Source organism: Piliocolobus tephrosceles, chromosome 10, assembly GCF_002776525.5.
Source record: "Piliocolobus tephrosceles isolate RC106 chromosome 10, ASM277652v3, whole genome shotgun sequence".
Lineage (NCBI taxonomy): Eukaryota > Metazoa > Chordata > Mammalia > Primates > Cercopithecidae > Piliocolobus > Piliocolobus tephrosceles.
This window is the reverse complement of record NC_045443.1, coordinates 99,665,597-99,688,225: the sequence shown is the minus strand read 5'-3', so window position 1 is coordinate 99,688,225 and position 22,629 is coordinate 99,665,597. Positions and strand designations below refer to the sequence as shown.

Genomic DNA, 22,629 nt, shown 5'->3' with positions numbered 1-22,629 from the left:
CTTCCCAGTTAATCATTGTACCCCACTCCCTACAGAAGCAACCATTGATCCGATTTCTATTACCAGAAATCAGTTTTGCCTATTCTAGAACTTCATATAAGTGGAATCATACAGAATATTTTTTGCGTCTGGCTTGTTTTTGCAATTTTTCCACATTGTTATGTATACCAGTGCTTTTTAAGTAGTACTTCATTGCAGTGTATCAATAGACCATAGTCTGTTTATTCATTCTTCTATAAATGGGTACCAATATAGTTTCCAGACTTTAGTTATTATTTTTTGCTGAATACTGCTTTGGGTGGTTATATGATTTAATTTATCTTAAGAGTAGAATTGCTGAGTCATAGGGTAGATATATGTTTAACATTTTAAGAAAGTGCCTGTTTCTAAAGTGGCTCCACCATTTTGTCTTTTCCCCAATAATCTAAGGGTGGTCTTCCTACTCTCCAACACTCATTCATTCATTTTGAGACAAGGTCTGGCTCTATTGCCCAGGCTGGAGTACAGTGGCACCATCTCCACTCACTGCAGTCTCTACCTCCCAGGCTCAAACCATTTTCCCACCTCAGCCTCCTCCTGAGTAGCTGGGACTATAGGCGCCCATCATCATGCCTGGCTAATTTTGGTATTTTTTGTAGGGACAGGGATTTGCCTGTCCCTACAAACTGTTGCCCAGGCTGGCCTCAAACTCCTGAGCTCAGGCAATCCACCTGCCTCGGCCTCCCAAAGTGCTGGGATGACAGCATCAGCCACCATACCTGGCCTATTCTCCAATATTTACTATTGTAAATCTTTTTTTTTTTTTTTTTTTTTTTTAAATACAGGGTCTCACTCTGTCACCCAGGCTGATAGCCAGACCCATGATCACAGCTCACTGCAGCCTCAACCTCCCTTGGCTCAGCCTCAACCCTCCCTCTTACCTCAGCCTCCCAAGTAGCTGGAACTACAGGCATGCACCACCACTCCCAGCTAAGTTTTTATGTTTTTTGCAGTGATGGGGTTTTGCCATGTTGCCCAGTCTGGTCTCGAGCACCCAGGCTTGAGCAGTTTACCCACCTTGACCTCCCAAAGTGTTAGGATTACAGCCATGAGCCACTGTGCCCAGCCTGTCTTTTTAATTTTAGCCATTCTAGTTGATGCCACAATGACATTTCCGTGATGACTGATGATGCTGACTCTTTTTTGGTGTATTCGTTTCTTCTATTAGAAATCATTTTGTGATTTCTTATAGGTTGTGAAGATGTTGCATGTTTTTTCCTAGAAGCCTGTACCAATATTTAGCTTAGTTTTGAATAATCTACACAATAGCATTTGTCAGCATACGTAATGTCATTGCCAGCAGCTGGTGTGCTGTTAGTTTCCTTTTATATTAAAAGAAAGTGGTCACAATATCTAGACCTAAACGAGAACAAGTCTCTGATTCTTTAAATTTTGAAAGCTGTGGAAACAGTCTTTTTCCCTTGGTTTTAAGTTTTGTGATACTTTAACCTAGATATTCAGCTGTTGTATTCTCTACTCTCCTTGTTGCTTGGTACTTGTTTTCCTGTCCTCTTTTTAGTGAATTTGCTGTGTTTCATCATTTCTGTTTGGTGTTTTTGTTTGGTTGGTTTTTTCTTATTTTTTGGTAAACTGTCTCAAGTCCTTTTTGGAACTATACAAATATCAGTAACAAATTCGAAAAACATTAGCAAGCCATTAATATTAGATTATTTTTAGAGCAAGATGACAGCACAATCTTGTTGTTTTCAAATACATTATTTTTATTATAAAATAATAAATGCTTAATAGATAAAATTTAGAAAACACAGAAAATAAAAAGGAGAAGAATGCCACCTATACTCCCAATACCCTTTTCATTTTTGTACATAATTGTACATAATTGTGATTATACTAGAGTAACTCTCTATACTTTTTTTACTTTACTTTTTTATAGTATTCTAAAATAAATAGTAGTCTGTCACCATGACTGAGGTATGACTCAGCATCTCTCTTATCATCATTAATTTTTATCTTACATTTAGAAACCCTTTATGATGGCTTATCATTAGCATGTAGTTGCCTTAAATTCTCTTTCTCCCTGCCTTTCTACTCTTTCCATCACTACTTGCTTTTCTTTTACAGTGGCCAGAGAATTCATTGTTCATCTTATTTCAGTTCTCTGAGATTTTCTGGTTCAGTTAAAGAAGGACTTAAATATCCCTAAAACAGCAAGGATTCAAAGAAAAGTGGAGCAACACAAGGCTGGCCATAAAGTTTTCTGGGTTGGTTTGTTTGGTTTTATTTAGATCCTAGTAAGATTGTTAATTTTCTTTTTAAGTAAGTATTCTTTGATTACTGTAACTCCTCTGTTTGCTGACATTCTTACTGAACTTGGCCTCATTTTGCTATTAATACCTCTTTACAAACCCTCTTAGTTGGGATGTTTCTTTTAACAACTTCCAAAATAGCTTTTATCTGTTTTAGAGATGACATTTTGAACAAAGTTTTGTTATAACTGAGGAAATCTACTGAAGGAGACCCTCAACATGAGTGATACTATTGTGGCAAATTTGTGTAGAGTTTCCTATGAGCAAAGAAATAATGAATTCCCAAAATATTAATGGGACAAATTCAAAGGAGAAGAATTAGGTAGAATAAGCTTTGTTTTACAGTTTTTTTTCTTACCCTTTATTTGCATGTATAAAATATAGCATACATGCTTAAACATATACATAGTATGTATTAGTGTTCTCTAGAGGGACAGAACGAATAGGATAGGTGTATATATGAAGGTGAGTTTATTAAGGAGTATTGACTCACATGATCACAAGATGAAGTCCCACATTAAGGGGTCTGCAAGCTGAGGAGCAAGGCAGCCAGTCGGAGTCCCAAAACCTTACAAGTAGGAAGACCAACAGTGCAGCCTTCAATCTGTGGCCCAAGGCCCAAGAGCCCCTGACAACCCACTGGTGTAAGCCTACAAGTCCAGAAGCTGAAGAACTTGAGTCTGATGTTCGAGGGCAGGAAGCATCCAACACAGGAGAAAGATGAAGGCTGGAAGACTTAACAAGTTAGCTCCATCCACCTCCATCTGTCTGTTTTTTCCAGTTGGATCGTGCCCACCCACATTGTGGGTGTGTCTTTCTGAGGGTGGGTCTTCCCCTCCCACTCCACTGACTCAAATGTTAATCTCTTCTGGCAACACCCAGAAACACCCAGATACACCCAGAATCAGTACTTTGTATCCTTCAATCCAATCAAGTTGACACTTAATATTAACCAGCACAGAGTATATATGTCCATTGTAACATGTTTATTATAAACACTCATGTAGTCATCACAGAGGTCAAGAGATAGGACATTGCTAGCACTTGAGGTTGCCAGTGTGCCCTTCTCCAGTCAACCTTCTTCTTTCCCCTTAAAGGCTATCAGTTTCATGTTTATCAGGATAATTATCTCCTTGCTTTTTTTCTGTAGTTTTATCAGTTACTGATGCATCCCTAAGCAATATAGCTTAATTTTGCCTGCTTATGAACTTTCTTATGAATAGAATAATACTATATGTATTTTTTTGTCCTGCTTTGTTCACTTCATATTATATATATGAGATTCATCCATGTTTCTACTTGTAGATCTAATTATTTATTACTATGTCGTATTTCATTGTGAGTCTGTGACAGTTTATGCATTCTATTAATACTATATTTCCAGTTTGGGGTTCTGAATGTGCTGTTTGAACATTACTGTGCATATATATCATCAAGTACATGTGCACATTTTTTTTTTTTTTGAGACAGAGTCTACCCTTAACATACTTGAAACATACTTTTCCCCTAACAGCTGACACGTATTTCTTCAGTGTTTCTTAGGCCTTTTGATTCTCCTCCTTTTCCCCTTTTTTTTCCTTGTCTTGTCCACTTGTGAAAGGTGTGAAGAATGATTGGGGAGATGGACTGACAGGTCAACCAAAGGGAAGCTGACTAGCCTAGACAGGGGAATTTAAACTAAATTGGGCAAAGTTCTGGTATCAAAGCTTGGGCATTAACAACCTATCATACTGTGTGTATGCCAAATGCAGCATAGGAGGGGATTTATTTTTTTAACGTGTTGCCATTGTTACCGAAACACAAGGGATTGGTCTAGGCCCTGTTGCATACCACACAGAAAGCCAGTGACTAAGACAACGAGTATTGCAAGGGAAGAAGGCTTTATTCAGGTGCTGCAGCTGAGGAGACGGGAGATAAGTCTCAAATCCATCTCACTAACCCACTAAAATTAGGAATTTATACAGCAGGGAAGAAATGAAACTACATGTAGAAGGACAGGAATTGTAAGGTATAAGGAACCAATCATGACAAACGAGGAGTCTGGGGTCTCATTGTCCAGATGCAATGATCTGGTAAGTTTCAGTTCCTTTATACTATCTGGGAGGCCTGAAGGTCGGTTTCCTGAGAAAGGAACTCAGAGAAGACAAATAAAAGTTTCAGGCTTTAAGAACAGGAGAGTCAATCTCTGTAATTATCCCCAAACCGTAAACATTAGTTCTGTGGGGAAGGTGGGCCAGTTTCACCATCAGGACCACAAAGTGGACCTGATTGGGTTTTGGCTCTCCCTGCTTTTTTTGCTTTTTGCTGGACCTGTTATGTCCCAAATCAAAGCACCTATTTTTATAATGCATTGTTAATTAAATATAGGTATTCGTTAGGTTAAGTGACAGTAATGATAAGAGTGTACATTTGCATTTTAAAATGAGATTGATAGAGTTCTTTCATTTATTAATACAAAGGGCATTAGAAGTAAATTAATCCAGTCTCCTTTACTTTATTGAGGAGGAAACTGAGCCCTGAGTAGTTAAATGCCATCTTCAAGTTGCATAGCTAAAAAGTGGTAGAGCCACTACTAGGCTGACATGGTTAATCAAATGAAAATCTTGTTAAAATATGGCAGATTTTTAGGGGATAACTTGATACTCAACATCTGTTAAGCAGTTTAATGAAACAGTCATCTATTTGTATACAATTTATGAGGGTGTATTTATTTCCCACTGTTGCCATAACAAATCACCACAAGCATGATAACTTAAAACAACAACAGAAATTTATTATCACAGTTCTGGAGGCACATGTTCAAAATCACATTATCAGTGGGATTGGTTTATTAGGCTCTAAGGGAGAATTCATTCCATGCCTGCTTTCTAGATTCTGTTGGTAACCAGGAGTCCTTGACTTTCTTTGCCTTGTTGATGCATCATTTCAATCTCTTACCCTTCATACCTCCTTCTCCTCTGTGTTTATCCTTTTTTGTGTTTCATTCATTGTTAAATTTAGGGCCCACCCTAGATCCAGGATGATCATCTCAGTATCCTTTAATTTAATCATGTTTGCAAAACCGTATTTTCAAATAAAGCAGCACTTATAGTTACCAGGGGTTAGCGCATAGACTTATCTTTTTGAGGACACTTTTTTTTTGTTTTTTTGTTTTTTTGTTTTTTGAGAGGGAGTCTCGCTCTGTCACCCAGGCTGGAGTGCATTGGTGTGATCTCGGCTCACTGCAACCTCAACCTCCCAAGTTCAAGTGATTCTCCTGCCTCAGCCTCCAGAGTAGCTGGGATTACAGGTGCACATCACCATGCCCAGCTAATTTTTGTATTTTTAGTAGAGATGTGATTTCGCCATGTTGACCAGGCTGGTCTCAAACTGACCTCAAGTGATCTGCCCACCTCGGCCACCTGAAGTGCCCGGCCTGAGGGCACTTTTTAACCTGCTAAAGATAATATGGAATTCTTGCTGTTCAGACAGAGTTTCGCTCCTGTCACCCAGACTGGAGTGCAATGGCGTGATCTTGGCTCACTACAACCTCCGCCTCCCAGGCTCAAGAGATTTTCCTACCTCAGTCTCCCAAGTGGCTGGGACTACAGGCACACGCCACTGCACCCGGCTAATTGTTTTTTGTTTCTTTTTTTTTTTGTAGTGATGGAGTTTTGCCATGTTACCCAGGCTGGTCTGGAACACCTGGCTCAAGTAGTCTGCCCACTTTGGCCTCCCAAAGTGCTGGGATTACAGGCATAAGCCACTGCACCCGGCCATGGCATTCTTGTGCAATATATAAATATATAGAGGTGCAAAATCAACTGTATGCTAATGTAGTGCATGGTATCCCCTTTCATAAGAACCCTCACTAGACAACCAAGGAAGCCAAAGACTGAAAACTACAAAACATTGCAGAAAGAAATGAAAGATACAGATAAATAGAAAGAAAACCTGTGTTCATGGATTGAAAGATTTCATAGTGTTAAAGTGTCTATGCTACCCAAAGCTCTACAGAGTCAATGAAGTCCTTATCAATCTCTGTGGCACTTTTTACAGAAACAGAAAAACCATCCTACAATTCAAATGGAATCTCAAAGGACCCCAAATGACCAAAACAATCTTGAGAAAGCTGAAGGTCTCACACTTCTTTATTTCAAATCATATTACAATGCTATACAGTAATCAAAACAGTATGGTACTGGCATAAAGATAAATATGTAGACCAATGGAACAGAGTGGAAAACTTAGGAAAAATACCTTCACATAGCCATCAAATGATCTTTGACAAAGGTTCCAAGACTACACAATGGGAAAAAGGATAGTGTCTTCAGTAAATGGTGTTGAATAAACTGAGTATCATGCAGAATGATAAAATTGGACCTTGCACAAATGAGCTCAAAATGGGATCTAAACATAAGACCTGAAACTATAAAACTCCTAAAAGAAAAGATCTGGAAAAAGCTTTATGACCCTAGATTTGGCAGTTATTTCTTAGTTTTGATAACAAAAGTACAAGCAACAAAAGCAAAAATAGACAAATGAGACTAAATCAAACTTTAGTACATGGCAAGGGAAGTCAACAGAGTCAAAAGATAACCCACAGAATGGGGGAGAGTATTTGCAAGCCATATACCTAACAAGGGGTTAATATCCAGAATGTATACAAGAAACTTCCACAACTCAACCACAACAAAATAAATGATCCAATTTAGAAATGATTCAAAAAGACTTAAATAAACATTTCTCCAAAGAAGGTATATGAATGGCCAACAGGCGTATGAAAAGATGTTCGACATCACTAATCATTAAAGAAATACAAATCAAAACCACATGAGAGATTACCTCACATGTTAGGATTGCCACTACCAAAAAAGCAGAAAATAACAAATGCTGACCCAGGATGTGGAGAAATTGGAACTCTTCTGTACTGTTGGTCAGTATGTAGCAATGGTGCAGCTGCTATGAAAAACATTCCAAAGGTTCCTCAGAAAATTAAAAATAGAATTACCTAATTGCTCTGGCTAGGCTTCCAGTATTATTTTGAATATAAGTGGCAAAAATGGATGTCCTTGTCTTGTTTCTAGTCTTAAAAGAGAGACCACCATCTTTTCACCATTAAGAGTGATGTTACTTGTGGGCTTGTCACAGGTGGCCTTTATTGTGATGCAGAATATTTTGTCTATGCCTAATTTGTTGTTTTTATCAAGAAATAATGTTGTCTTTAGTCGAATTCCTTTTCTGCATCTGTTGAGATGATGTGGTTTTTGTCTTTCATTCTGTTAATAAAGTGAACCACATATATTTATTTGCGTATGTTGAACATCGTTGCATCCCAGGGATAAGTCCCACTTGATCATGGTGAATAATCTTTTTAATGTACTCTTGAATACAGTTTGCTAGTATTTTGCCAACATAGTACTTGAAGTCCTAGCCAGAGCAATTAGATATGAAAAAGAATTGAAAGGTATCCAAATAGGAAAGAAAGAAGTTAAATTGTCTGTTTCCTGATGCATGATCTTATATAGAGAAAAGCTAAAGACTCCACCAAAAAACTGTTAGAACTGATAAATGAATTCACTAAAGTTGCATGATACAAATCAACATTCAAAAATTGGTAACCTTTCTAATATACTAACAATGAACTATCTGAAAAAGAAATTAAGGTAATATGATTTACAAAAGCATCAAAATATCTTAGGAATAAATTTAACTGAGGAGGTAAAAGATCTGTACACAGAAATGATAAACCATTGATGAAAGACATTGAACTTGGCACAAATAATTGAAAACATATCCTGTGGTCATGGATTGGATGAATTAATATTGTTAAAATGTTCATACTCCTCAAAGCAATCCACAGATTCAATGCAGTGCCTACCTATCAAAACTCCAATGTCATTCTTTACAGAAATAGAAAAATCAATTAAAAAATTTATGTGAAATCATAAAACACCCCAGATAGCCAAAGCAATTTTGAGCACAAAAGAACAAACCCGTAGGCATCACACTACCTGATTTCAAAATATATTGCAAAGCTGTGGTATTCAAGACAGCATGGTACTAACATAAAAAGAGATACCTCGACCAATAGAATAGGATAGAGAGCCCAGAAATAAATTCATGCATTTATGGTCAATCAATTTTTTACAAAGATGCCAAGAACATACAATGAAGAAAGTACAGTGTCTTCAATGAATGATGTTGCAAAAAATGGTATATACACATGCAGAAGAATGAAATTAAACCATTATCTCACCCCATGTGCAGAATCAACTGAAATTGGATTAAAGACTTAAACCTAAGACCTTAAACTGTAAAATGGCTAGAAGAAAACAGAAAAAGCTTCACAACATTAATCTCCACAACAGTGAATTTTTTGGATCTGACCCTAAAAGTACAGGAAACAAAAGCAAAACTAGGCAAGTGGAATTGTATTAAACTAAAGAGCTGCACAGCAAAGGAAACAACAGAGTGAAGATGCAACCTACAGATAGTGAGAAAATATTTGCAAATCATACATCTTGATAAGGGGCTAATATCAACAATATATAAGGAACTCAAATTACTCAATAACAAGAAAACAGTTATATTTAAAAATGGGCAAAGAACCTGAGTAGACATTTCTTGAAAGAAGACATGCTTTATTCCACTACCACTTTAATTTTACCTCTGAGAAGACCTTGGACAAAGAATCATTCCCTGGTGACTTTGATCTATTTTCTCTAACAACTCTTGACAAATTACTGGAAAGGGGTGTAGTAGCAAAGGTCTACCAACACATCAGGGTCTGTGGATTAAGAGCCTTTGGTTGAGAAAAAAATGGCTCACTGTAGTCAAACTAAAGAATGAATTTAGATCTGTGTATGATACTCTTTTTACCAAAGAATTGAAAATAAACTTTTGTTTTTCAGTGTATACTTTGTATTTTTTTCTCAGCCATTGTCTCACATCCTGCGAATCTAGAAAATTTAGGATTAAAGGTAAACTAGTTTAAAAAGTGGTTATTGGCCGGGCGCAGTGGCTCATGCCTGTAATCCCAGCATTTTGGGAGGCCGAGGGGGGTGGATCACCTGAGGTCAGGAGTTTGAGACCAGCCTGGCCAACATGTCTTTTAACCCTGTCTCTATTAAAAATACAAAAATTAGCCATGTGTGGTGGAGGGCGCCTGTAATCCCAGCTACTTGGGAGGCTGAGGCAGGAGAATCTTTTGAACCTGGGAGGTGGAGGCTACAGTGAGCTGAGATCATACCACTGTACTCCAGCCTGGGCAACAAAGCAAGACTGTCAAAAAAAAAAAAACGGGGGGGGGGGGTTTGCTGCTTAGGTTTTGTTTTTTAATTTAATAATCCATTGACTACTGAAAAACATGTTTTAAATGTTTAAAGTATAAATAACACTCCAGCCTTTAGTAGGTATAAATGTATCAGCTTTTATAGTTATAAAAATAGTATCTTACTTCATCTGATATATTTGGAGAAATAGAAAAAACTAAGGATTATGGATAACAGAAGAGGGTAAAGACTAAGGTAAATGTATAACAATATTTTTAATATCTCTTGTTGACCTGGCTAAAATGAAGATACTTTTTAAATCCATCCTTTTTTGCTTTTAAGAAAACATGTAAAATTAAATTCAAGTGCTGATTTAGTGTAAAATTCTGTACTTTTATTATTGAAAAGGCAAATCCAGAATAGACTAACCTTTTGTATGTTCTCAAAATAAAATAATATGACTCCTACTTTCTGTGATGGCTGTATAATACTTTTTACAATAAAACCACAACAGTCTTCTTTCCCCCTCCATAAAAAGCATGCTTATGACTTATGATAAAAGCTTCAGTGACCTGGAGGGAAGGATGGGGGAGGGGGAGACCTTTCATTTACAAAGGCTGAAAATTGGTATATTTTTGTGTTTTTGCTTCCAGATTTTGTACTTCAGCTGCTGATATGAAAATTAGATTATTTACTTCAGATCTTCAAGATAAAAATGAATATAAGGTATGTTGACAACTGTCTAAATCTTTAGAGTTTATTTTAAAACGTGTTTGTTCTTTGCTTTTTTAATTGGATTTATTCTAATTTAAAATGGCTTTTTATGGTCATCATTAAAGTATATAGGATCTCATTTACTCTACTATAGGTTATAGTAACTAGCTTACTATATTACTATATTACTAAGAACTAGGTTCTTAATAATGACTGCAGGTTATAAATCTGATATCTCTTATTGAAATATTAGGTAGTTACAACAAATAAGAAAGAATTAGAAATTTACAGTTGGATATAGTAGGAGTATGATAGACATGACCATTCATAGAGTAAGGGTTGAACTTCATGGGAACAAATGATCAGTACAGCATAGCACAGGCAGGATTCCAAAGTGGTTAAGAGCACAGACACAGAAGCCAGATTCCTTGCATTTAAACCCCAGTATTACTACTTAGTAATGTGTGACCTTGGTTGAGTAACCTAATCTCTGTGCTAATATTCTTACCTGTAAAATGTGGGTAATCATAGCAGCTGCCTTATAGGATTACGAGCATTGACTGAGCAAATTCATATAAAACACTTAGAATAATGTTGGTACATAGTAAACGCCATATGTGTTTTCTGTTACTATAATAATGACCCTCAGATTGGGTTGAAATTGCATCGTGTTTTCTTATAAGAATGGTATTCCCTTCTTGGCTTTCTAATAAGCCAAAATATGAATATTGTTATAAAACAAAGATAAATTATAAACCTTTCCAATCATTTAGAAAATAGTAAAAAAAAAAAAAATGCTGTAAGCTATTTACAATGGGCTTAATGTACTGTATGGATTGGTTAATTTAAGGCTGTACCAGAAATAACCAAGTATATAAATGGCACAAAAAATTTTGACTTATCCAAAGTTAATATGCTAGTTACAATACACATTAAACATTTATTGTTAATTTAGTTTGTCTTGTAGACTGTGACAGAAGCTTTGGAGAATGATTTGGAGGACCTGGGTTTGTTAAAGTTGCTCAGGAATGTTTGACCCAAATCCTTTTTTTCTTTTTTAATGTTATATTTCTACATAGTGAGCAGTACTGTATAGAACTGCTTTAATAACCTCAGAACTGAGATCAAATTTGAGTTTTTGGAAAGAAGGAAGGGTAGAAAGAATGATAACCATTAAAGTAATTATCTGACAGGCCTATTTAGCATTTCAGCTGTGAAGATTTAGACAGATTGAGCCTTACCTGCTCACACAGTCCTCCACTGGGCAACTTCTCATTTGTTGCTTCTGTGTCGAGAAGATTTTTTATGTTTGTGATGACTATGGGCTTATAACAACCAGCTGTCTTCACTGCTGGCAGTCACATTGAGCGTGTAAATGAAGGCATTAGATGGGGAAGTCCATCCTGTGTATGTTTGTTAAGTAGTAGTGAGTATGCAGAACAACAGATATAAGGTAAAAAGCCTAGAGGTACTCTACCTCAGTACCCTAAAAAGTACCCCTCAGTACCCTAAAAAGTACCCCTAAAAAGTTTTCTAGTTCTAATTTTTATTTAGGCTTTATATAATAAGTGAGAAAGGAGGTGATACGAGGACAGGTACAATAAAAATGTGTGTGTGTTTTCGTAAGAAATGCATACTAGAAAAGAAAGACTAAGCTAATAGTGTGTTGAATGATCAATTTCTTTCCAAGATAAACCTTCCAGAAAAGTGGGTGTATAAATCATGCTTTAAAAATAGCAGATTGCTTAAGAAATATTTATAGAAAAACATGCAGTGAAAGCTTTTAAGGCAGTGAAGCAAAAATATTATGTAGGAATATTGTAGGTTATTTTTCTGTTTTCTTACTAAGCTTTCTCTTTCTGTTAGGTTTTAGAGGGCCATACAGATTTCATTAATGGTTTGGTGTTTGACCCCAAAGAAGGCCAAGAAATTGCAAGTGTGAGTGACGATCACACCTGTAGGTATGTTGCTTATGTTACAACCACATTTTGAAATTGTCATTTTAATGAGAATTACATTTTTAAAATGAGAAAACAATGTGACTTTTATATAAACTCTACAGAGTGTTGTAAAAGAAGCATACCTTATTTGAACTGTTGGTATGGCACACACATGAGTTTCAAAACCAGTGAGATGAGTCCTCATCGCCATTAATGAAAACTTCCCTTGCCTCCCATGGGTGTCTTTTATCTCTTATTTCAGATTTTCACATTTCTGAAATCCAAATCTATATTGGGCTGGGCACAGTGCCACACGCCTATAATCCCAGCTCTTTGGGAGGCCAAGGTGGGCGGATCACCTGAGGTCAGGAGTTAACGACCAGCCTGACCAACATGGCGAAACTCCATTTCTACTAAACATACAAAAATTAGCCATGCATGGTAGTGCACACTTGTAATCCCAGCTACTCGGGGGGCTGAGGCAAGAGAATCGCTTGGACCCGGGAGGCTGAGGTTGCAGTGAGCCAAGATTGTGCCACTGCACTCCAGCCTGGGTGACAGAGCGATACACCATCTCAAAAAAAACACACACACACACACACACACACACACACAAACATATATTGGATCAAATTCTTCAATATTGGACCAGATGAGTAGGAGTAAAATGCAGTTGTCAAATTACTTCACAGATGTTGTATAAGTTAGTGTGTAATAATGAACTATGACTCTCATCTGCTTCATAAGACTGATGGAAAATTTAGTGTTTTCTTATAATCAGTGGTTTCTACATAAGGTTTTTTTTAGATACAATACATTTAACTATTATGTTCTTCTACCTCACCCTCTAATTTAGAACAGATGAGATAACTATAACATTTTAATAGTGCCTAAAGGTGGAGAATTTTACAAGTAAAGAACAAGATGAAAAGGAAGAATAGCAGGTGGAAATAAGCTGAGGAGTCAGGAGTGGAATGAGTGCATCAGTCATTGGAAGGGTGTCAGTTGCTTCATTTGCTTTAACAATACTGAGGAAGAGAAAAACTGCTGCTCTGCTGTTTTGCATAATGTTTCATAAAACTCTGCCAAAATCCTTAGTATTTATGTACATATAAAACTATTAAATATGTATGAGTTCACATTAGAAGTAAAGCTGCTAGCTACTTTTTAAATTTTTAATCTTCTTAATATAGCTCATCTTTTTAAAGTGATAGAGTCATAGGCCATTATTCTTTATGTACTGTCTGTTAAAATTTTCATGTCAGAGATATGAAAGATTTATATGACATTAAGATTCTAGGGCCCCAGGTACTATAAAATCAAGTTTGTATAGTGACCTGAAGAGTAAATGGAATTGTTTTAAGGTGAAAATTCAATCACTGGAAATAAATAATGGCATTTCAGCCCTTTAAAACGTAAGACTGTCCTAATCACAAGTATTTGGAATAATGAAACCTGCAAAGGGGGAAAATGAGTGTCTCTGCAAGCCAAGGAATCGCCTCTGAATAGTGAACAACAGCCAGAGAGACCTAGGATCACACTCAGTATCTATGTTTTTGTTGGTTTGTTTTCTTATGACTCAGTTTTTTTTGTACACTAGCAAAATTATCTAAAAATTTAGGGGACTGACATAGGGTTAATAACTTTTTATTTTGTCAAATATAAGACTCTTAAGTTTACTGCCTTCTACCATTATCATTTTATAAAAGAAAGGACTTTATTACTCTAAAAAGTAGGAAAGGCATAACTAAAGAGTAAGTCTTTTCATTTAAATAAATTTAATTTTTTAAAACCTCACTACATTGCTCCTAAGTTTCTCATTTTGCCAGACTGTGGTTGTTGATATTAGTGTTCAACAAATATTTGCTTTCCTTTCACCCTCCCATGAAAGGAGATTTTCCCACCTGATTGGCCCTACCTTTGTGAATTGTTTAGGCCAATGTAGCATTAACAGGTGTGACACAGCAGAAGCTTCAAATGTTTTGCCTGGCTTGACTTGACCTCCTGTGCTCTGTCATTTGCTATAAGATGAGCATGTCCTAGATAGCTACCGATCACAGAATGAGAAACACATGGAGCAGATATGGACCCATATGGCATTATGGAAACAGAGCTTCCCATAGACCCATGTGCAAGAAATGTATGCTTATTTTTGTAAACCACTGAGATTTTCGGGTTGATGCACATCAAAGTATTTTTAGATTTTACAGCTTAGTTCACCAACCAAAAATAAACAACTCTGATTGGTTATTAAAACCAAACCTCTTAGGCCAAAACCTAAGCAATATAGGTAAGATTTTTTTAAAAAACAGAACACATATAAAAACAAATTTAAAATGAGAAAGAGTAGATAGTATCATACACTCTAACAACAAGAAAAAAAGGAATTCTGAGAGAACATATGTGATAATGTAAGATTCTTGTAATATCATTTATATATTCTTACATTATCACATATGTGACAAAAGAGACTATCATATGAGCAGTTCTACAACATGTATTCTGTACTGTAAAGAGCAGACTCAGTGCTTACTTAAAAAAAATTTAAATAACCTCAGTATTTTGATCTATGCATGTTATCTGATGTTTGACTTTGACATTTCAAAGAAAGACACGATATTATAATCAGCTAGCAGAATTTTCCCTAGGAACACTATTTTAAAACAATCTGTCACCTGAATAGGTTCATGAAATGTATGTGTTGTATTGAAAATTGCCAAATTATGAATCAAATAGAATAAAGAGTCATACTGTGAACCAAGGTACCTCTGATAATACAAAATGTTATTATGGAAGTGATAGATTACATTTTATCTAAGATTCCATCTGGTTTTACTAATCTGTGATCTATGCAAGTTTATAAGAAAATTGAGTTCTCATTAAAGTCTGTCTTTATCAGTTCCAACGCTGCCTTTCTAACAAACGTTTTATAATGCCTACCACACCTTTTTAAATGAAACTCACCGAAAATGTAGCCTTCCAAATATGTAAGTACAGAAAATTGTTATAGTCCCTTAATTTTATTATATATTTCTATAAAAGGAAAACCAATAGAATAATAATGCATTGTGTATAAGCTCAGATACAACTACATATGAAGACATAGTGAGGTAGTCTTTGTTATTCTTTTCAACGAATAAGACTGGATATCAGAAAAATTAGATAACACGAAAATGAAAGGCAGAGGCAAGGCAGTCAAGTTGCACAGTTGCAAGGATTTATGAGTTGTGTAGAGTATAATGTAAATAGTGCCATCTGGAGTTCTACAGTGTCATAGCCCTGAGCAGATCTACAGTTGTAATAGAATGAAATTAAATCTCATAAGAGAAATAGGGAAATACAGGTAATCAAAATAGGAATAACATAGCAAGATAAATCATAGGATGTCAAGTTGGAAAAATAAGGAAAGACAATATTCTTGCAAATCAGCTAGTTTTTATATGTACAGTATCACAGTAATTCACTGTTATGCCATGGAATGAAATATTAATGAAGATTGCAGAAAATATCTCTTTTGAAATGTCCCTACTTTTTGGGATTTCTAAAGTTTACTCAGTCATTCAAAAGTCATATAAAATGACTAGCATCACTGGCTCTCATGTGCTAAATGTCTGTGGCACCCCAATAATTAGGACAACCAAAAATAGCCCCTTAGGTATTGCACCAACCCCTTGTTGAGGCTCACTGGTTTAGATAATAATATGTGACCAGGCACTATCCTGAGCATTTTTTATGAATTCACTCATTTAATCCTCAAACACCTTATAGGATAGGTTCTTTTAGTATTCCCCTTTTATAGCAGACTGTCTCGTTAAGTACTGAAGTATACTGTTTCTACTTTAAGATTCTCTAAGAGATTTTAGTCTTTTGGGGTTATTGAAAAAGCAAATGTTCCTATTACCTGTCCATTCTGATCAAAATCAAGCATTTGTTATAGCTTCATAAAATTGATAGAATTGTATTTAGAGTCATGTCTATAGAAGTGTTATCATCTTCTGCTGGTAAAGAATTTATCGTTTTTAAAGATACCTTTAACATCACACTCTAGTGCTGATTCTTGAAATGAAGATGTTAGGTTCCTTCTTCATACCACATTAGCCCAGTTATTCAGATAAAGAAGAGGAGAAAAATGCAAGCTGCCACAGAGAGCTGCATGGTATCAGTGATGCCTAAGTAACAGAGGGTTTGACTGCTGCTGAGAAACAGACTTTTCTGGAGGGTAGGGAAAGCTATTCTGGAGTAGGTTACTTTAGACTTTCACTAATAAGGTATTTTGTGGATTCGGCCATGCTTTGCTGCCGTAGAGGACATCACACAGCTTAGAAGAATGCTCTTCTGTTAGTAATAGAAGAGCTTAGAAGAATGCTCTTCTGGTAGTAAAAGAATGCTTTTCTGTGCCAGGCGCGGTGGCTCAAACCTGTAATCCCAGCACTTTGGGAGGCCGAGACGAGTGGATCACGAGGTCAGGAGGTCGAGACCATCCTGGCTAACATGGTGAAACCCCGTCTCTACTAAAAAATATAAAAAATTAGCCAGGCGAGGTGGTGGACACCTGTAGTCCCAGCTACTCCGGAGGCTGAGGCAGGAGAACGGCGTAAACCCGGGAGGCGGAGCTTGCAGTGAGCTGAGATCTGGCTACTGCACTCCAACCTGGGCGACTGAGCGAGACTCCGTCTCAAAAAAAAAAAAAAAAGAATGCTTTTCTGTATGAAAAGTATATATATACTTACTTTTTCTGTAAGAAAAAAAGTATATATAAAAAGTATATATATTTCTTACAGAAAAAGTAAGTATATATATATACTTTTCTTACAGAAAGTATATATATATATACACACTTACAGAAAAGTATATATCTTGATGAAGAAATATGTATCTTTATGAAAAAGGTGCCATTACTGAAACAAAAAGCAAGCGTCTGAGAGATGTGTTTAATAAAAGAAATTCCCAAGTAAAGCATGGAGTTTCTAGTCATTCAGCCTCATATTCTACACCATTTTCTTTATGATCCTTCATCATGTCTACCATATGCAAATGCACTCACATGCATATACATGTATATATAAAAATGTATATGTACACATATATACACAGGTTGGTAGAAATACTGATGCTTTATGTGTGGTGTGTTTGTATGTGCATATGCACAGAAAAATATAAATACTTATGTTCATAGTTATGACCTAGTGCCATTGAAAGAAGGCTAAAATTATTATGGTATTTGAGAGGTAAAGAAGTGCATATTCATTTAGAAAAAATTATTATCTCTTTCTGCAAAAGAAGGTAAAAGTGTCATTTAAGTATTTAATGGGTTAAGCTTATTATTTTTTAAAACTCACTAATACAGAACATCTCATTCCCAGTCATTGCCAAATAACAGATGTTCTTGTATATTAGAAACAGTACCATTCTGTAAGAACAAGTCAGATCAACAAGTATTTATTAAACACATTTAGTATACCCAGTATTTAGTACTTCGGGGGATACAAAAGAAATACAAGACCCAGCACTCACTATAACTACAAAGGATATCAGTAGTAAATCCCACCCCTCCTCCTCATCCGTCAATAATCTTTTAAAATATTTGGTAAAAGTTTATGGTGAAAGAAAACTGATTTCTAGTAACCAGGGAATTTTTAGTTTAATAAAATATAGGTGTGCATATAATGTTCCATTCACTTTCCCTATAAGCCATGGAATATTTGTAGTTGTCATGTTCTAACTGGGATCACTTTTTAAAAGAATGAGAGAAGGGTGGCTTATAAAAAATAAAGAATAAGATATAGGAATGTAACCAAATCACTGTATAAAGGAATACTAAATTACTTAAGCTATTCACTAAGCCAGTAAAATAGTTGTTTGAAAAATGTGACAAGAGGAAAAAAGATTTTTATCAAATTTGTTCAAGCTATGTGTTTTTCATATTACCTCTGTTTATGTACATTTGCAAGTCTTTAAGATCCATAATTAAGGTGAAGTGTTCTTCCTCCACCCCCACCCCAATTGAGATCACAAAATATGCAATGTACTTAATAATAGTCCTTGTGGGAAACAGCAAAAAGGAAACTGAGAGCCTTCTGAAGGTAGGCCAATGAAGCATTCTTTGGAAAGTAATCCACATCTAGGACTGCATAAACCATGCCCGGGTACAAAGTGTAATCAGAATAATTTACATGATTTATTATAGTGTTATAGTTAAAATTCAGGAAAAATTCCCTGCTTGTCTTCTAAAACTCACTGTAATTTTTTGTAACATTTTCAATCAAGGTCAGTTATTGCATAGTTCTAACAAAAGCCTTGAGAAAGGGATAAAATGGACACTTTGTGTTGAGCGTCGTAATACTTTAGCTCCAGTGATAGAACATAGAGATTGTCTTTAAAAGAACTTTCCAAAAATTATACTAAAACCTGTTTATCACTTTTGCAGACATTTTTAAATTCAATGCAATGAAATAGTGTGTTAATGAAAGACTGTAATAGAGTAGAAATCAGTAAAGTGATGAAAAAGTTTTCTAAAACTTGACATGATCATTTACTGGTAAAATCACTCTCTAGTAGCCAATACTTTGTTCTTTTTTGTATGCCCTTGTAGATGAAATACAAAACAAGTACTTAATAAAATATACCACCAAATCAGTAATTTAAGCTTGCTTTAGGTGGCCCTCATGTGGTTTACAGTAAGTGGATTGTAAAATGGGAATCATATCCATAAACAGTTTCCAGATTTTGAAAGACCATTGATATGAATGATGAAGGAGTACTTTCTCTTATTGATAGCTTTAGTATTCAGCATATAGTCAAATTTTAAGTTGTAAAGTTTATCAAAATTTTTCTTGGATAAAATGAAGGGCTCATATTTCCTGGGTAGTGTTACTGTTGCTTGTGTTAAGGCTTATGTTAGTTAAAGAAAAAGCCCTTCTACTCTGAATTCCTTAAAGATGAAATCATTACACATGGTCTGTTTGAAAACTAACATATGGTATTTCTTTGCAGTTGAGAGTTTAATTTTTGAAGTTTATTTTTAAATGTGACAAAATTTCTCAATTTCCATCCTTCAAAAATTTATCTGTCTGTGTAAGTTAAATGAGATGTTAACAATTCTCCTCTGAGACAGCCTCAGTTTCTCACCTCTGTGATAATAAATTGTACTTTCTGCTCAATTTGTTTACAATTACAAGAAATCAAAATGAAGAAACAGCATATAAATTGATAAGATTTTTACCCTCCCCAAAGCTTTGTGAAGATGTATAATAGATTAAGTTTTGTGTGGTATAGTTTATTAGTGTTCTGTATGAAACAGGGCACCTCCTTCCTTCTCTCTCCACCCTCAAAGTACATGCAGCCTTTATTATCAACTCTGATTTTGACTTACTATTTTCAGTTATTGATGGGTAAGACAATAAGCATGTACAATTATCTCATTTTTGCCCTCTTAAATCTTGCTCTGAAGTCAGTAAAACTTCTAATAATAATCTTTTATCATTAGTACTGCTAGTACATTAAAACTACTGCTACAGCTACTACTTGCTCAGTAGTCTCAAGTTTTAAAAAAAAAGAATTAATCTAATCTTATTTTCTAAATATATTTGGACACACATACTGAAAGTACCCTTTACAAAATTCTTACTTCCAACTATCCTGCTATTTTGTTGTCTCCACTTTTAAGGCTTTTGCCTAGCTGTCAAAGTTCTCCATAGTCTCAACCATAAACTGACAAAGTTTGTTTACCAACTCTAACCTACCATACCCACCGTAAAGATTTGTCCATCTAATCTCTAGATGTGGGCTTTCAGTTACATGGTTCCCCACCTCTGAACTCCTTTTGCACTTAAAATCAGATATTTTAGCACTTTGCAAAATGTTTCACTTTTCTTTCTAATTGTATGCTCATTTACTAAGGAAACACACCATGGTTTACCCTACTTTGAATCATCTATAACCTGATTAACTTAGTAATTGATTGATTAGAACTAAGAGAAAATCCTAGTTTTGCTCAGTGAAAAATCTGTTTCTTGTCTAAGAATGTTGAGGGTGCCTTTCCTGTACCAGTGACGTTGTAAAGTGCCTGCTAATCCTTATAACTACATCTCTGTATTACTTTGTTCTTTCTTTCTTATTTAATTAATCAATACACAGATTCATGTGATCCAGTCATGTCTTTTAGAAAGATTATGGTTCATATTTTTTGCTTTACCCGTTAGGGCCAAATGGATACAGATGTGTCATTTAATGTCATCCGTTCCTTCTTTTGTGTTGTCAAAAACCATTTGGTAGTAGAAATTCCCTTCTGCAATGAATTTCTTAGCAAACAATGAGCTGCCAAAAATGTTAAAAATGGAGAATGAACAATTAAACAGAGTATTACCCAGGAAATTTCCTTTTGAATCCTCAGACAGAACATCTTTCTTTACTAATGTCCATTTAAAAGACCTTTGAGAATATCTAGGATATCCCCAGTATGCCAACACCCAATTTATGGGACCTTTTTATTAATTAAATGGGACAATAACATTTAAATACCATATGGTAGAGATACTTAACGTTCTGCTGAAAAGCACTCGGCCTGAAATGGAGCAATAATTATAGCAATAAAATACTAAAAGTAAAATAAGCATAATTCATAATCTTAGATCTGGATAGCTCTCTATCCCATCATTTTACAGCTAAATCTAAGAGTTCTATTTAGGACCACAATGTTAGGAGGGATGGGGATGTTTATTATAATTATAGTTCAAATTGGATGAAAACTGTCATTTTATTTCACTTGAGGAGTGATGCTTTATTTACCTAGTTCCCATTTGATTTGGTCTGTATTGGCGTCTTAATATGTCAGCACATAACTTTGCCATAAAAGCTTTTCCTTTTAAATTTCCCTTGCAAACATTTAAATATGTACATATGTATATTAATATAAATCCTAGGTTTTGTCTAAGGTAATTAAACCTGATAACATTTATTATGTACTTTTATACTTTGATAAGTGGTCTTCTTTTCATATGTTTGATTATGTGTATTATGAAGGCTGTGGGGTTTTTTTTTTTTTTTTTTGAGACAGTCTCACTCTGTTTCCTGGGCTAGAGTACAGTGGTGAAATCTCAGCTTACTGCAACCTCCGCCTCCCAGATTCAAGCAATCCTCCTGCCTCAGCCTCCCGAGTAGTTGGGATTACAGGCGCCCACCAGCATGCCCAGCTAATTTTTGTATTTTTAGTAGAGACAGGGTTTCACCATATTGGTCAGGCTGGTCTTGAGCTCCTGACCTCAGGTGATCTGCCTGCCTCAGCCCCCGCAAAGTGCTGGAATTACAGGTGTGAGCCACAGCGCCCCGCCGGCTGTGAGCTTTTAAAGCATTTCTCTTTCTGTGATGCACCACTTTCCTGAAAAGTGTGCTTCTGTGGTTATAACTGACTTTGCAATAGTAATAATTTTGGAAATATGAAAACCTGAATTTTCAGATTTTGAATTTTTTTCTTTTGTAGTAGAAATCCTGTTGTCTGACGTGGTCTAGACCAAAAGTTTCTTAGATAACAAAAAGTCAATAAACTCAGGAAATCATTTTAAAAGAATGCCTACCTGCCTTATTTTAATATACGACCCATGTGTATTAAAAACCATTCGCCAGTCATTAGGCCAGTGCTTTTTTTCTTAGGTTATGAGTCCATTGATTGCCTTGGGACCACTTTTTTGACATGAACCACAACCAAAATACAATGTCTTCAATGAAAATAACACTTAGAAAAGCAGTCTTAATTCAGAATACATCTAGATTTTTATTTTTATTATTTAATCTTTTAAAACTGTCACACATACCTAATTTGAGGTTTTTTTTTCTCTTTTAGAAACTTACCTTTAGTTGGCACTGACTTGGTTTCATTGAAATAGCTTTCACATTCATATTTTGTCAGTTTATATAATATTATGTAATTACGTTAATAAGCATGGGTTTACATCACATACAACCAGTGGTTTGCTAAGCAAAGAAGCTATATTCCCTCTTCGTACACATACAACAAATGCACATGTGGGCATATTAGAAAATAGCCTTCTCATTCTTGTCACTTCTATAGAGGGAAAAAAAAATCTGTCAGAGTCAGTTCAGAGAGATTCTACTGTAGACTGTGTTTACCACATTTTAAAACTTAAGCACATTTGTCCATACATAGATACATGAAAGTAAAATGCAAAAAAAAAAGATGAGTTGAGAAATCTACCTTACAAAATAAGACCACCTGAAAAGCTGTACCTATTGCCATTCATATAAATAATTGTTTAAGACTGTTTTTGTCAGAGAATGAGAGAAAGTTTTGACTTTTTCCACTGGTAATTGAATATAAGAGGGGAAAAGGAAATATGAGGTGCAGCCAACTTGGAAAGCTATTTGATGATAACTACCTGCTAAAGTTGAATATATTTGTAA

General features: G+C 35.4%; 1 protein-coding gene across 2 annotated transcripts in view; it reads left to right on the top strand.

Moving 5' to 3' along the window:
- Nucleotides 1-22,629, top strand: part of NUP37 (nucleoporin 37) — a 46,649-nt gene that overhangs the window by 8,911 nt on the left and 15,109 nt on the right. For both annotated transcript variants that reach the window (XM_023188384.1, XM_023188441.1), the window contains 2 exons: nt 10,213-10,285; nt 12,140-12,234. In XM_023188384.1, coding sequence (XP_023044152.1) covers nt 10,213-10,285; nt 12,140-12,234 — 168 coding nt within the window. The remainder of the gene's footprint in view (nt 1-10,212; nt 10,286-12,139; nt 12,235-22,629) is intronic.